The sequence below is a fragment of the Rhinatrema bivittatum genome, chromosome 11 (assembly GCF_901001135.1).
Source record: "Rhinatrema bivittatum chromosome 11, aRhiBiv1.1, whole genome shotgun sequence".
NCBI classification, from domain to species: domain Eukaryota; kingdom Metazoa; phylum Chordata; class Amphibia; order Gymnophiona; family Rhinatrematidae; genus Rhinatrema; species Rhinatrema bivittatum.
In genome coordinates this window covers 33,429,502-33,445,697 of record NC_042625.1, presented here as the reverse complement: position 1 = coordinate 33,445,697, position 16,196 = coordinate 33,429,502, and the positions used below count along the sequence as shown (strand labels likewise).

The 16,196-nt window shown below is 46.3% G+C and overlaps 1 protein-coding gene across 16 annotated transcripts in view; it reads left to right on the top strand.

Annotated features, from left to right (window-relative positions):
• Positions 1–16,196, top strand: part of GIT2 (GIT ArfGAP 2) — a 215,391-nt gene that overhangs the window by 35,730 nt on the left and 163,465 nt on the right. For all 16 annotated transcript variants that reach the window (XR_003852033.1, XR_003852034.1, XM_029571954.1 and 13 more), the window contains exons 3-4: positions 3,667–3,779; positions 12,219–12,324. Coding sequence is in view for 14 of the 16 variants with exons in the window: in XM_029571954.1 (XP_029427814.1) it covers positions 3,667–3,779; positions 12,219–12,324 (219 nt within the window). In the remaining 2 variants the exon portion in view is untranslated. The remainder of the gene's footprint in view (positions 1–3,666; positions 3,780–12,218; positions 12,325–16,196) is intronic.

Here is a 16,196-nt window from a genome sequence, read left to right as displayed (position 1 = left end):
CGGGTCCTGGTAGTTTCTTGAAAGTCTTCCACTAGAAAGTCCTATGGACTGAAGTAGAGGAAGTTTTCCGTGTGGTGTGTGAGCAGAAGGCCCTAGATCCGTTCTTCTGACCCACACAATTGCTTGATTACCTTCTATACCTTTCAGAGACTGGCTTAAAGACCAACTCCGTCAGAGTTCAACTTAGTGCAATTGGTGCATCTATTTCTGTACAGCCTACATTTGTACGTTTCATGTGGGACCTGCTTAAATTGAAGCCTCCCCTAAGGCCTCCTGCTATGTCTTGGGACATCGATGTGGTAGCTCAGCTGATGAAAGCTCCTTTTGAGCCACTGCGCACATGTGACCTGAAGTACCTGACCTGGAAGATCATATTTTTGTGATGGTCAGTGAGCTCCAGGCCTTAGTGACATATCCACCTTACACTGTTTTATCATGACAAGGTGGTCTTGTGTACGCGCCCTATGTTCCTGCCTAAGGTGGTGACAGATTTCCATCTTAACCAGTCAATCATCCTTCCAATTTTCTTTCCTAGGCCCCATTTGCACCAAGGCAATCGAGCACTGCACAGATTGGACTACAAAAGAGCCTTAGCCTTCTGTCTGGAGCAGACAGAAGCCCATAGACCAGGGGTCGGGAACCCATGGCTCGCGAGCCAGATATGGCTCTTTTGAGGGCTGCATCTGGCTCGCAGACAAGTGTCGCCACACTTTCCCGCTGACCCAGCTGCTCCCCGGTCCTCCTCCGCCCGGGCTTAAAATGCTGTCAGCCCGGGCGGAACGCGGCAGGACAGCTGGAGTCAGCGGCACCGGCGTGCTTTCTTCTTCCCGCCCCCCCCATCCGCGGCCCGGAAGAGGAAGTGGAGAGTATCGGGTGCGTGCGCGGCAGGAAGAGGCCACGCTAGTGCGCTCGGCATCGGCCCGAAGAAAAGAAGACTGCAGCACGGCTCGGAGGAAAATGAAGAGCTTCAACCGCGGCCGATGGGACTCTGCCTCCGCGAGGGCTGAAAATGAAGAGGTTAGCGTTGGGAGAAAGCTGCTGCTGCCGCGAGTTCCCGGGGTGGGGGAGAGAGAGTGAATGAGCGAGCAAACACACATGCTTGCTAACCTCTTCATTTTCAGCCCTCGCGGAGGCGGAGTCCCATCGGCCGCGGCTGAACCTCTTCATTTTCCTCCGAGCCGCGCTGCAGTCTTCTTTTCTTCGGGCCGATGCCGAGCGCACTAGCGTGGCCTCTTCCTGCCGCGCACGCACCCGATACTCTCCACTTCCTCTTCCGGGCCGCGGGGGGGGGCGCTGTGTGTGTGTGTGTGTGTGTGAGAGAGATTGCATGTATGTGAATGATTATGAACCTGTACATGTGAAAGATCGTATGTCTGTGATTGAGAGCCTGCCTGTGAGAGAGAGAGAGCATGAATGTAAATTTACCATTGGGAACCTGTATGTGTAAGTTTGTGATTGAAAACCTGTTTGTGTGAAAGAGTATGTGTGTATGATTGAGATCCTTTGTGTGTGAGAGAAATCATGTGTATGTATGATTAAGAGCCTGTGTGTAAAAGTAAGAGAGAGATCATGTGTGTCTGTGTGTGATTGAGAGCTGGTTTAGGTGATGGAGCATGTGAGTATGTGATTGAGAGCCCGTGTTTAAAAGAGAGAGAGACCATGTGTGTCTGTGTGTGATTGAGAGCTGATTTACGTGAGGGAGCATGTGAGTATGTGATTGAGAGCCTGTGTGTAAATGAGAGAAAGAGAGGACATGTTTGTAAGCATGTGAATGAGAGTCTGTGTGTGAGAGAAAAAGACAGCATGTATTTATGTGATTGAAAGCCTGTGTGTGTGTGTAAGCGTGAAAAGATAGACAGCATGTGTCTAAATGTGTAATTAAGAGCCTATATAAGTGAAAGAGAAAAAACATGTGTATATGTGAGTACTGAGAGCCAGTGTGAGAGAGAGCGCTGGTATGTGACTGAGAGAGGAGAAAGTTCCAAGCAAACCACCCCACCTCCTGCTAATTCAGAACAATCTCAGGACACCTGGATATCAAACGTTCCCAGGTATGCAGAGCAAAAAAATTTTTGTATCCTTATTATTTTTCATTACTGGGTCTTTGTGTCTGCTATTTTGAAATATTTTGTTGGTATCTGGAAATGTTTTATATGAGTGTTTAATTATTGGATATTCCACTCATCAGCTGTTTTGAAATATGTTCTTTTTGTTAGTACAGTTTTACTGCTGATGATTTTATATTTCTTGATTTGTTTTATAAGGATGGGTGATGTTTCTTTTTTCCTTTGTTACACTGCATACAGAGACTCTGGCTTGTTGCAGTTTCCAATTCAGTTTTTTCTGCATGCTTCTTGTTATGCGTTTTGGTCTCTTTATTCTATGTTAGGTGAGGGACAGAACGTGATTCAGGTGAGGTTTTCTGCTGGCGTGTAGTTTCTGTGTAGGACTCTATAGCAGCCTGACTTGGTCCGTTTTCCTAATAGGAGATGTATTGGTGTCTTAAGGCCTGGTGTAATATTTTCAGAGACTTATTGTACTTTAAAAGTGTGATCTTACATAAAATGCACACATTTACTTGTATTTAGTTTTAAACATATTGTATGGCTCTCATGGAATTACATTTTAAAATATGTGGCGTTTATGGCTCTCTCAGCCAAAAAGGTTCCTGACCCCTGCCATAGACAGTCCACCAACTTTTTCTTTGGTAAGGATAGGTTGGGAGTTGCCGTTGGCAAACACACTATCCAATTGGCTAGCAGATTGTATTTCTTTCTGTTATGCCTAGGCTGGACTGATCATTGAGATCATGTCAAGGCTTATTCTGTCAGAGCCATGGCAATGTCTGTGGCCTACTTGCGAGCAATTCCCGTGGAGGAGATCTGCAAGGCCGCGAAGTGGAGTTCACTTCACGCATTCACATCATATTTCTGTCTGGTTAGGGATGGTTGATGTGACAGATCCGGCCAATCTGTCCTTTGTAACTTACTCGAGGTGTAGAACCCAACTCTTCTAACCTAAGGCCTGTTTGGGTTCAGGCTGTCTCCCCCTCTGTTATCAGCATTGGTGTTGTGCCCATTGGCACCTGGTTAGGTGTCTGGTCTTCTTTTTGTGTTGAGGAGCAGCCTGTAGCTAGGGATTCGCCCATGGTGGAGGACTACCACCCTGCTTTTCCTCATAGAAAGAGTAGCTTACCTGTAATAGGTGATCTTCGAGGGCAGCAGGATGTTAGTCTTCACAAAACCTGCCCACCACCCCATGGAGTTGGGTTTCTCCTATTTTTATTTTATTGTAATTCAATGTTAAGAGACTGAAGAGGGACCCCCGCATGGACACATGGTATAGGGCATGCTCAGTGTGCCTAGTCAAAATTTCTAGAAACTTTGACATAAGTTTTCCGCATCGGGCTCCATCTGCTAACTATCGTAAGGTGAATTTTTTACCTGCTGTTAACAAGAAACAGTCCCGTTCACTTTTCCAAGAAGTGAATAGGCTATTTCCATCTTTTGGATAGCACACCATGTCTATCAGATTTTCTTGCTCTTTGAGTTTCAGTATTACAGTCAGCTAACTGATCATTTGATTTACATTGAAAAGCAATAAATATAATGGGTCCAAGTTGCTTATGCTGGTGCCAAGTAACAATGAGTGTTCTCTGTTTTTCAGATGGTCCAGACCCTATACAACAATGGTGCCAACTCCATATGGGAACATTCCTTGCTAGACCCATCCTCAGTAATGAGTGGCAAACGTAAAGCCACTCCCCAGGACAAAGTGCAGTAAGTGAGCTGTTTTAAAGTTTTTGATTTTTTTATTTTTTTTTAACATGATGAATTTTCAATTTTCTTTTGTGAATACTTGAATAAATTTAGCTAGACTGTACTTTGCAAAGGCAATAGTAATACATGGTTTTACAATAATAATAATAATAAATTTAGCTAGACTGTACTTTGCAAAGGCAATAGTAATATATGGTTTTACAAGACCCTTCTGCAAGCTGTTCAGAAGGATAATGAAATTAGCCCAAAGTGAGAGGCTTTAGAAATTCTGATGTGACCTATGTTGAATCTAGAAAGATTTATAATTGTAACTTAACAGGCTCTAATTATAGCAGAGGTTTGTCTTTCTTAAATATTCTGAGCAGGGACACACTGCATTTGGTATCTGTACTGGCTCATCCATTTCTATAGTCCAAGCTTGCTGCAGCATTACAGCCTAGTTTTGCTATTTGAGTTCCCTGTACGTACCCAGGTCAGTCTAGACTGTGGGTTATACCTCCCTTCCAGCAGATGGAAACAGAGAAAAACTTGAAGAGCACCCCTCTTAACCTGGAGTGCCACCTGCATCTCTTCAGTATTTCTCTGTCACCAGCAGATTGGAGGTGGAATCCCTGCAGGCTTGACCTTTCTTTGTGGTTAAGAGAATCTCTTCATAAAAAAAAAGGTTTAGGAAGCAAACAGGATCAAGCAGGTTACATAGTTCCTCCCAGGGGGTAAGCTGGTCCTAGTTGGACTATCCCCTCTGGCAGCAGGATTCAGGAGCTGGGGTTGGTGACCCCGGGGCTCCTACAGGTACGGCACTGGGGTGGTCATACTGGTGGTCTGGTCCGTCCCCCTCCTCCTTGTGCCCCCAGTCTGTTTTCGGGGAAAAAAAAAGAGCAAAAGAGTGCAGAAACAGCTTGTCAGCCTTCTTTCTAGTTTTATGCTGTCCGGCTGCTGTTTTTACTTTCTGGCTTACTGGCGGGATTGTTTCTCGGCAGGCCGTTTTAATTTCGCTGCTGGCTTCTTTTTTTTCCCGCGGCTCTCTTCGGCGCCTCTCTGGAGTTCCCTCGTGCCGCGTCCTACTCGCTGCGTAGCTTGCGGGGAATCGGCTTCGCGCTTCTCCTGCGCAGGTATTTGTTCCCGCTTCCTCTCCGGTGGCAAAGGCAGCTTGGATCGGGGACCGGAGTTTCCTAACCAGACTCGCGCGGCGCCTAAACGACCTGCTCCTCGTGAGCCTCTGGCTGCTCCATTTCAGCTTAGCGCGGGAACAGTGGCCGTTTTAGATTCTTTGACAGCACGGGCCTGCGCCGTGAGCGGAGGGATTTCCCCCCCCCTCCCCCCGATTTATCTCCTGGCCTGGGCAGTCCAAAAGATCCTTCTGAGTAGGACCAGGACTTTTTAGATTCACAGCTTGATCCCCCTGGTGGAGGAAGGGGACAGAGTTAATTCATTTTCACTGGATTCTGTGCTTTTGATGCACAAAGCTTTTCTGGCCACTCAGGCACAACCACCTGAACCTTCCCTTTTGGGGTGCCCTGTGGGGCCCCCCAGACCTCCCTTCGCGTCTTGAAGCTTCGGAGCTCCTCCCTTGCAGAGGGTTATACTCCTCTGGATGTGGCGGCCGCTGGATCTTCGGACCCTTCTCTGATCCTTCGGGGACTGAACCTGAGGACAACCTGGGAAAGCCGACCCACCTTGAAGGTGACGATCCTAAAGTAGTTTGTTTTTTTCACAGGGAGGAATGGGATCCTTTAATCTCTTGGGTCCTATCGAAACTCAGAGTAGACCTCCCACAAAGCGTACTCCCCACAGGATTCTGTCGATCCGGTTCTAGCGGGCTTGTGTGGTCCAGCTAAAAACCTTTCCTTTTCATCCCATGGTTCAGGAATTTATGACTAGAGAGTGGGATGTGCCTGAGGCTGGACTGCATGTGGGTCGGGCTATGGACAAACTTTATCTCTTGCCCGAGGAGACCCTGGAACTGTGAAGTTTCCCCAAAGTGGACGCTTCGGTGTCTGCAGTCACTAAGCGGACCACTATTCCCGTGGCTGGAGCAGTGGCCCTTATTTATTTATTCGTTTTTATATACCGTCATTCGGTTTAGCCATCACAATGGTTTACAGGATCAAAACAACAATCAGATAAATTATACCTTCAAGACAGAAACCTCAAAGTTCTTCTCAAAGCGGATATTTGAGGTATCAGCGTTAGGTATTTGAGCGGCTGTATGTAGTAGCTTCGAGCTAACCTCCGCTGGGTCCAACATTTGCTAACTTCCAGAGACCTTTCTCCGGAGGATTTGGCGGAAGCAGAATGTCTAGAGCCGGTGGTTTCTTATGGGGCTGATGACTTGTATGATCTCCTGAGAACTTCCTCTCGGACTATGCTGTCTGCGGTGTCTGCAAGGCGACTCTTATGCTTATGCAACTGGGTGGCAGATGTCTCTTCCAAAACTCAGTTAAGTTCTCTACCTTTCAAAGGGAAGCTTCTCTTCGGGGAAGACTTGGCTTAGGTCGATCCTAGAGGATCGACCTAAGCCAAGTCTTCCCGCTGGTTCGGTCGCGCTTTCAAGGCCAACGAAGACTTCATCAGAGCAGAATGCAGACTGGGGTTCAGAGGCAACCAGCGGGGAGGCCACAGGCATGGTCCTCTTCCTTTAGAGGGCATTGGCCCTCCCGAGACAGAGTCTCTTCAGCCATGCTCGGATCCAAGTCCTCTCAATGAAATGTGGCCGGCCCATCCCTCGGTCCCTCGTGTAGGGGGGCGGTTGTCCCATTTTTATGAGGAATGGGCCAGAATAACCACCGATCAGTGGGTTTTAAATATCATAAAGCATGGCTACACTTTGGAATTTGCTCGGCCTCTTCAACGTCTCTTCATGGTCTCCCCTTGTGGTTCTCGCACCAAGGCGCAGATCGTGCGAAAGACCCTAGGAGCTATAGTTCCCATACCCCAAGCTGAGTGGAAAAGAGGGAGACACTCCATCTATTTCATGGTTCCCAAGAAGGAAGGATCCTTCTGGCTGATACTCGACCTCAGGAGAGTGAACAAAACGCTCAAAGTCCCGCATTTCCGAATGGAGACTCTACACTCTGGTCCTTGCGGCAGTACGCAGCAGCGAATTTCTGGCCTCCCTTGATCTCACGGAAACATACTTGTACATAGCCATCCGCAAAGCTCACCAGAAGTATCTTCGCTTCAAGATTCTCTGAAGGCATTTTCAGTTCGCTGTCCTGCCTTTCGGACTCGCTACAGCGCCCCACGCGTTTACCAAGGTAATGGTAGTCGTAGCGGCGGCCCTTTGAAGAGAGGGTATTCTGGTGCATCCGTACCTGGATGACTGGCTCATTCTAGCAAAGTCCAGGGAACTCTGCAAAGAAGCAGTTTCCAAAGTCCTGAGTCTTCTCTAATCTCTCAGATGGGTCGTCAGACAGGCCAAAAGCAAACTTCTTCCTTCTCAAACTATGGATTTTTTGGGAGCTCTGTTCAATACCAGTCGGGGAAGGTGTTCCTTCTGCCGGAGTAGATCGACAAGTTGTTGCTGTCAGTCCGACTTTTGTCACTCCCTCTCCCCAAAGCCTGGGACTATTTGCAGGTTCTCGGATCCATGGCATTCACCTTGGAGTTGGTTCCCTGGGCTTTTGCGCATATGAGACCATTGCAGTGAGCGTTACTGTCCCGCTGGTATCTGAAGTCTGAGGAGTTTCAGGTCCCCGTACCTCTCACCAATTCCACCAGGTACAGTCTTGGCTGGTGGCTTGTCCCGGAACACCCGAGCCAAGGGGTGGACCTCGAAGTACCACAATGGATAGTGGTGACCACAGATGCCAGTCTGTCAGGTTGGGAAGCAGTCTGTCAGTCCAGGGCCTATGGTCGGCGGAGGAAGCAAGTTGGTCCATCAATTCCTTGGAGACCAGGGCTGTTCAGTTGGCACTGAGGCACTTTCGTCCTCTCCTACGCAACCGAGCAGTCAGTCCTATCCAACAATGCGACAACAGTGGCCTACATCAACTATCAAGGCGGCACCAAAAGTCAAGCAGTGGCAGCAAAAACGGAGCTACTCATGGACTGGGCGGTGAAGCATCTTGCTCTTCTAGCAGCTTCTCACGTTGCTGGAACAGACAAACATACAAGCCGATTACCTAAATCGGCAAAGAATAGATCCGGGAGAATGGGAGCTCTCCAACCAAGCGATGGACCTCATTTCGCGCAGGTGGGGTCTTCCTCACTTAGACCTGATGGCAACGCTTCAAAATACCAAGGCTCTTCACTTCTTCAGTTGCAGAAGAGAGCACGGGGCGGAACGAGTCGATGCACTGGTGCTCCCCTGGCCGACTTCAGTGCTTCTTTACGTCTTCCCTCCTTGGCCTCTAGTCGGCAAGATTCTTTGCCAGATAGAGGTGCACCCAGGGAGGGTGATTCTGATGGCACCAGAGTGGCCCAGGTGTCCGTGGTTCACCGATCTCGTCAATCTCGCGTTGGATGGTCCCCTGAGGATCGGCCATCTACCACATTTACTTCAAGGGCCTATATTTTCAACCAGGCAGATCGCTTTTGTCTAGCGGCCTGGCTTTTGAAAGGCGGTGATTGAGGAAGAAAGCATATTCGGAGGACATGATTACTACTCTTGCTGCAAGCTAAGAAAACCTCTACTTCCCTCTTCTATGTCAGGGTTTGGAAAGTTTTTGAGTCCTGGTGGTGTGAGCAGGGTGTTCTTCCCCGTCTTTCGTCAGTGGCGCATATTTTGGCGTTTTTGCAGAAGGGCTTAGCCAAAGATTTGTCTTTCAATTCCCTCCGGGATCAAGTAGCTGCCTTGGGTTCTCTTGTAGGTAGAGTTCATGGTAAGTCTCTCACTTCTCATCCAGATGTGGTTTGTTTTCTTAGGGAGGCAAAGCATCTAAACCCTCCGGCCAGTATGTCTTTCATGGAATCTTAATTTGGTACTGAGAGTTTTGTGTGACCCGCCTTTTGAACCTCTCAAGAAGGCCACGTTAAAGGACCTCACCATAAAAACAGTGTTTTTGGTGGCTATCTGCTCCGCCCGTCGAATATCTGAGATCCAAGCCCTGTCTTGCAGAGAGCCCTTCTTGCTGATTTCTGACTCGGGAGTTTCTCTCAGAACGATACCTTCCTTCTTACCGAAGGTGGTCTTGTCCTTCCATGTAAATTAGTCTGTAGAGCTCCTGGCCTTTTCAGATACCTCTCCTGATGCTCCTCATGCCAAAGAGTTGAGGTGTCTGGATGTTAGGATGCTGGTGCGCTATTTGGAGGTCACTAACCCCTTTCGGATGTCCGATCATTTGTTCATCTTGTGGAGCGGTGCTAAGGGGAGGACAGAAGGCATCTAAAGCGATGGTAGCTAGATGGTTGAAGGAAGCTATTTCGTCTACTTACATTTGTTGCGGTCGTCCTGTTCCTGAAGGTTTGAAAGCCCACTCGATTCATTGGCAGGCGGCTTCGTGGGCTGAATGTCAGTTGGTATCGCTGCAAGAAATTTGTTAAGCGGCAACTTGGAAGACGATACATACCTTTGCTCGACATTACAGCTTGGACTTCCAGGCTCCGAACGCTGGCGACTTTGGAAGTGGTGTCATTCAAGCAGGATTCTCGGGGTCCCACCCTAAATAGGGACACTTTGGTACATCCTACAGTCTGGACTGATCTGGGTATGTACAGGGAAAGGAAAATTGGTTCTTACCTGATAATTTTCGTTCCTGTAATACCACGGATCAGTCCAGACGCCCGCCCTTTGGAGGGGGGTATTTCTTCCCTGAGAGTCCGCTGAGAATCCACTGTGACAGTAAATTATGCAGAAGGCTATGGAAGAAGGCTACAGGTTTCTTCTTATTCACTGTTTGACAACAATTTGTTTACTAGTTGGAGTTCCACGTTATCTATTTTTGACCTTGCTTGATCCATGTTTGATCCTGGTTTGATCTTATTTTTAATTCTGCTTGGATATTCATTTTTTTTTTTTTAAATCTTTATTTATAATTTTTTAACTGATTACAAAACATATTCTATACTGAAATATTATCATTATATCATAATAACTAATAATATATTACACAGAATTACCTTTACAATCAGTATTAAGTAACATATTCCAAGGAAATTATAAGACATTGAATTAATTATGAGCGATTCTTACAAGGAAAAAGAGCTATCACACTCATTTAAGGAAACTAAAGCAACAGTTATATTTTAATTGCTCTCACTCAATTAGTGCCTTTTACAGGGTGTGAGCTCAGGAAAGCCTTCAACGCTGCGACTTCATAAAAAAGAAACTTCCTGTCTTCATACTATATTTCATACTTACAAGGGTATCGAAGATAGTACTTTACCCCTCTTAACATACATTCATTTTTCAAAGCAAGAAATTCTCTTCGATGTAATTGTGTTAATCTTGATAAATCAGGGTAAACCCAAATTTGCTGACCATGAAACTTCTGATCCCTATTACGTAAAAATAAACATAGTATTGTATCTCTTTCTGGTGGAAATAGGAAGGAGACAAAGTTTCCCTCTGTAATATCTCTGTGTCTACTGACATTTCTATAATTTCTGCCACATTCATAATTGTTCTGGGTGCTTTTCTCTCTTTAAAGTTTTGCTTGGTATATAATATATTTTTCCAAAAGCAGGGATTGCCTGTTCTGGGATCTTTAATATTAGCTTTAAATATTCTTTGAACATTTCTTTGGGGGCTATAGCTTTTTGAAAAGGAAAATTTAATATTCTCAGATTTGAATATCTTAAGTTGTTTTCCATATATTCAAATCTTTTTTCATTCAAACTTTCAGACTTAATTAAATTTTTTTGAATTTCTTCTATATTTGATAATCTTACTTCTTGTTTGTCCAGTTTTTCATTATTAGCAGTAGCTACCTTTTCAATCGCTATAACCCTTTGCTGACTATCAATATAGGTTTTTGTTAATTTTATTATCGCATTTTCTAAAGACTTAATAGCTGCCCATATAACATCCATAGTAACTTCGGAGACAGAAGAAGATATAATCGCATCAGTTTCAAGGCTTTCCACCTCATCATCCTTTTTAGCATTAATGTCCTTTATCCCTACTCCCAGGTTAATAATGTCACTTGGTTCTAAGACCAAAGATCCATCATTTCCTTTAGTTGAAGTTGGTGGAGTGGGCATGGTGGGAGCCCCGGGGCTTAACGAGATGTCTTCAGCCGGGGAAACTGACTTTCGCTCTAAGTCTGTTTCTCCAAATGCCCTGTCCTCCGGGTTTAAACCTGCTGCAGGCATAAAAAACGTGGAGATCTGAGGTTGGGTTTGAGCCTGAACGGGAGACGAAGTCATTGCTTCCCGTATACGGGCTTTTCGCTTTGTATGAGACATCAAATATATCTAAATACTTCCCAGTTCTTTAGTTAAATCAATGTCTTAAATGGAGGTTGAAAGAGAAAGTTGAAATAAACTTACTATTAAGTTAGTTGTTGCAAGAATTCTTCTTTCCTCAACAAAGCCGCACGCCCCTTTGGCGTGCGTGGCTTCGGCAGCGCGCCGATGTCAACTGCGCGCCATAAGGGGTTCCGGTTTTAACCTTTGCTGGCTCCTCCTCCGAATGATGTCAGCGGCAAGCAGGGACCGATGATGGTAATAGTTCCCGCAATGAGAGGCTCCAGAAGGTAATTTAAGAGGTAAATGGTCTCAGGGCAAGTAATTCCTCACCCGCCTGTCTTCCTCAAACGAACCTCCTTGGATATTCTTTATACTGAAGGGATGCAGGTGGCACTCCAGGTTAAGAGGGATGCTCTTCAAGTTTTTCTGTCTCCATCTGCTGGAAGGGAGGCATAACCCACAGTCTGGACTGATCCATGGTACTACAGGAACGAAAATTATCAGGTAAGAACCAATTTTCCTATCAAACCTATGATTGTTTTCTTGCAGGAATTATTATTATTATTATTATTTTTTTTAAGAAACCTAAATAAATACCTAACTACTTTTTTTTTTTAATGAGTTTCTAGAGACCTTTTGTTCATATTAAAACAGGCAAGGTAGTTACATTATGGTAACAGCCACATGCATCATTGTGCATGCCTGTGCACTAATAATCCAGCATTTGTGCAGGCTGGAAGGTGGAAGCTAGAAGACAGATGGAAAAGCAGACCAGACTGTGCCACGCTTAGCACTGAACAGCCTTGCGATTGCTCCTGCAGAGCCAGGAAGGAGAAATAGAAAATGCTGGGGCAGGTGGAGAATATGCTCAGGTCAGCCCTGGGAGAGCAAAGATGGTGCCGAGGGTCAGGCTGGAGAGAGTGTGTTCTGGCCACCAGCTAAAATAATCCTCTATTGAGTTTTTAGTGGTATCAGTTGGTGTCATTTAAACAAGGAAAATATTAAACTAATGTGTATAAGAAATTAAACATTTTTTGTTATATAAATATGAATCTGTGTGTTTACTTGCTGTTTTTATTTTGTTTTTAGTCCCAATAAAACTGAATTCATCAGAGCTAAATATCAAATGTTGGCATTTGTTCATCGCTTGCCATGTAGAGATGACGACAGTGTTACTGCCAAAGACCTTAGTAAGGTAACCTACAGTGGTCTTATTGGGTTCTTAAAATCTGGAATTGGTGTAGAAGAATGCAACGTGTCACTATCTATGCAATAGTGTTTTAGCAACATAATAGAAACATAGACCATATGGTTGTCAAGTTTCTATCTAGTATTTACAATCCCTACAGGCTGTAGGTTGGCAGTAGTCAGTTCTTTGAGCTAATACTGTATAGTAGTTTGAATGTTTACTTTTTTATTTATAAAATGTATTCCATGCCTGTTTCACAAGATTCTAAGCAAGTTATAGTTCAAGACTTTACAACATAAGGACAGTTCTCCCAAAAGCATGCTACCCCATACCATTTAAAATACATACTCAAAAGAACAACATACATTCTTCTAAAAGCCCACTAATCCCACAACACAGCTCCACTGACCAATTTCATTTGCAATCCCTTTCTAAAACTGAATGTGAAGTACAGATAATCAGAAAGTCTGGGCAAAAAAGTTTGTTTTTATATCTTTGTTCTGAACTCTGTTAAACAGTTTGAGAGTTGTCTTTTTGTCAGTCTGTATTGATTTTTCTTTTAGTGTTTATAAAGCCTGGTTTTCACTTTATTTTGTATTGGAGCACACAATTGAATTGCTTAGAGATCTTAAGGATATACTACACTCTGCTTATTGGAACACCATTGAGACCAAATATTGATATTTTCAGAAGCTTTAGTAAGATTTTAATAACATGAATCACTTGCATAGGAAGAAGATGAGGCAAAAATACTATGGTCTTTCCAGCACTGTTTGGAGGCTCTAATAGGCAGACTGGGTAGACTAAGCGGTCCTTATCTACATTACTTTCATGCCTTATATTTTAACAAAGCATACAAGTAATGTTTTAGTTCCCTGTACGTACCCAGATCAGTCCAGACTCCTGGGTTTATTCATCCCTGCCAGCAGATGGAGACGGAGAAAAGTCTCGCTGACATTGTTTGAAAAGCCCTGGTGCCACCTGCAGTAGCTCAGTATTTCTCTGTCTCCAGCAGATGGCTGGCACATAAACCTGCAGTCTCTTTCTTTACCCTTGCTTCTAGATATTTTCTATTATTGAGGGGAGCCTTCAAGGATCGTCTCTTGTTTGGGGAGCAGCTAGAACAGCTCATCAAGCAACTGAGTGAGACAAATGTGCATAAGCTGCCGGAGGACAATCCAAGGAATTGCCAGGCGTTTCAATCCAGGTCCTGCTTCAGGGACATCAGACGTTCTCGTCCTTCCGGAGGTCCCATAGGGGCGCAGTCGCAAAAGCCTTTTCAGCAACCGTGGGGCTTGAATTGGGGCAGTCCTTTCGCAGCAGGCGATGACCTTTTAGAGCTCCCTCGGTGGGAGGAGCAGCAGCTGTCAAGTCCTCCCAATGAAGCGAGGCTGGTTCACTCCGCCATTCCCTATATAGGGGGCTGGCTGGCAGATTTTTATGGGGAGTGGACCAAAATCATGCAGGATCAGTGCGTCCTCTCAGTAATAAGAGACGGTTATGCTTTAGAGTTTGCACACCCCGTTCACGATCTCTTCTTGGTCTCCCCTTGCGGGTTCTTGGCGAAACGTTGGGCGGTTTGGGAGACTTTGTGCAGGTTGCTCGGTTTGGGAGCGATAGTCCTGGTACTGCCTCGCGAACGGGACAAGGGGTTGTTACTCCATCTATTTCGTTGTCCCGAAAAAGGAGGGAATGTTTTGGCCCATTCTGGACCTCAAATCGGTCAACAGGTCCTTAAAGATTCCACGGTTTCGAATGGAGACACTGTGGTCGGTAATTGCGGCAGTCCGCACTCAGGAGTTTTTGGCCTCCCTGGATCTGACGGAGGCATACTTGCATATTCCAATTCATCCAGACCACCAGTGGTTGTTTCTGCGTTTCACGGTGTTGGGTCAACATTTCCAATTCCAGGCTCTGCCTTTTGGTCTAGCGACGTCCCCTCACACCTTCTCCGAGGTGATGGTGGTGGCGGTGGCTCTCCGATGAGAAGGGGTGTTGGTGCACCCTTATCTCGACGATTGGCTAATTCGGGAGAAGTTGTTGGAAGGCTGCCGCTCGTCAGTTCAGAAGGTTGTTCGCCTGTTGGAGTCTCTCGGCTGGATGGTGAACCAGATGAAGAGTCACTTGGAGCCGTCCCAGGTGCTAGAATATCTATGAGCTCGCTTTGACACGAGCCAAGGCAGGGTGTTTCTCACTCAGGAGAGGATACTCAAACTACAGTCACAAGTTCGCTTGTTGGCGTTGAAGATACCACGAGCCTGGGACTTTCTACAGGTTCTGGGTTCGATGACCTCAACCCTGGAATTTGGTACTGAGGGCATTTGCGCATATGCAGCCACTTCAGAGGGCCCTGTTGGACCCATGGAATCCCCTGTTGCAGGCCTTTCATTTACCAGTTTTGCTGGATGCGTCTGCATGAAACAGCCTGTTGTGGTGGCTACAGTCTTCCAATCTACAGCGTAGAGTCAGCCTAGAGGTTCTGGAGTGGGTGGTTCTCACTACCAATCCTAGTCTCTCTGGTTGGGGAGCGGTCTGCGAGCGACAGTAGACCAAGGACACGTGGTCGACTATGGAAGCCTCGTGGCCAATCAGTTGGAGAACTGGGCAGTGTGGCTGGCACTTCAGATCTTTCTCCCCCTCGATCAGGATCGTTCTGTCAGGATTCTGTCGGACAACGCCACAACGGTTGCTTACATCAATCGTCAGGGCGGGACCAAGAGCCAGGGGGTGGCAGTGGAAGGGCAGGAGTTTTCAATAGGTGGAATGGTACTTGGTCCACCTAGTGGCTTCTCATATTGCAGGTGTCGACAACATTCAGGCCGATTTCCTCAGTCGTCAGACCTTAGATCCAGGCAAGTGGGAGTTGGCGGAGTCCGCGATGTGGCTCATCCGGAGAAGGTGGGGCCCGTCCCCATGTCTGTTTGATGGCAACTCGGCTCAATGCGAAGGCTCCTTGGTTCTTCAGTCACAGAAGGGAGTACAGGGCTGAGGGAGTCAGTGCTCTAGTAGTGCCTTGGCCTCTGAAAGTCTTGCTGTATGTGTTTCTGCCGTGGTCTCTGGTGGGCAAAGTATTGCGCAGAATAGAGAAGCACCCCAGGAAGATGGTCCTAGTGGCTCCAGAATGGCTGCGGTGACCGTGGGTCGCAGATCTAGTCAATCTAGCGGTGGACGGTCCGTTGCATCTGAGTCATCTCCCAGAACTTCTTCAAGGTCCCATATTTTCCGACCAGGCAGATCCCTTTTGTCTAGTGGCTTGGCTTTTGAGAGGCGTCGCTTGAGGCGGAGAGGATATCCAGAGCCAGCAATCACTATCCTTTTACAGGCCAGGCGGCAATCTCCTTCCCTCTCATATGTTCGAGTTTGGAAGGTATTTGAGGCTTGGTGTACCGGCCAAGGGATTCAGGTGGTTCAGGCCCCAATTTCTCAAGTCTTGTCTTTTCTACAGGAGGGTTTAGCTAAAGGTTTGGCTTTTAATTCCCTTAAAGTGCAGGTAGTGGCTCCAGCCTGCTTACAAGGCAAGCTTGAGGGTTACTCCTTGTCGTCGCATCCGGACGTGCGGAGGTTTCTTCGGGGAGTTAAGAATTTGCATCCTCCAGTGCGGAAAGTATGTCCTCCTTGGAACCTTAATCTGGTTCAGTGGGTATTGTGTGACGCTGCATTTGAACCAATTCGGAGAGTGACCCTTAAGGATCTGACTCTCAAGGTGGTGTTCCTGGTGGCCATTTGTTCTGCCAGAAGAATCTCAGAATTGCAGGCCTTGTCGGGTAGGAATACATTTCTTCAAATATCTGAATCTGGGATTATGTTGTGGACAGTTCCCTCCTTTGTCCCAAAGGTGGTCTCTGCTTTTCATGTTAATCAGACTATCGAGCTTCCAG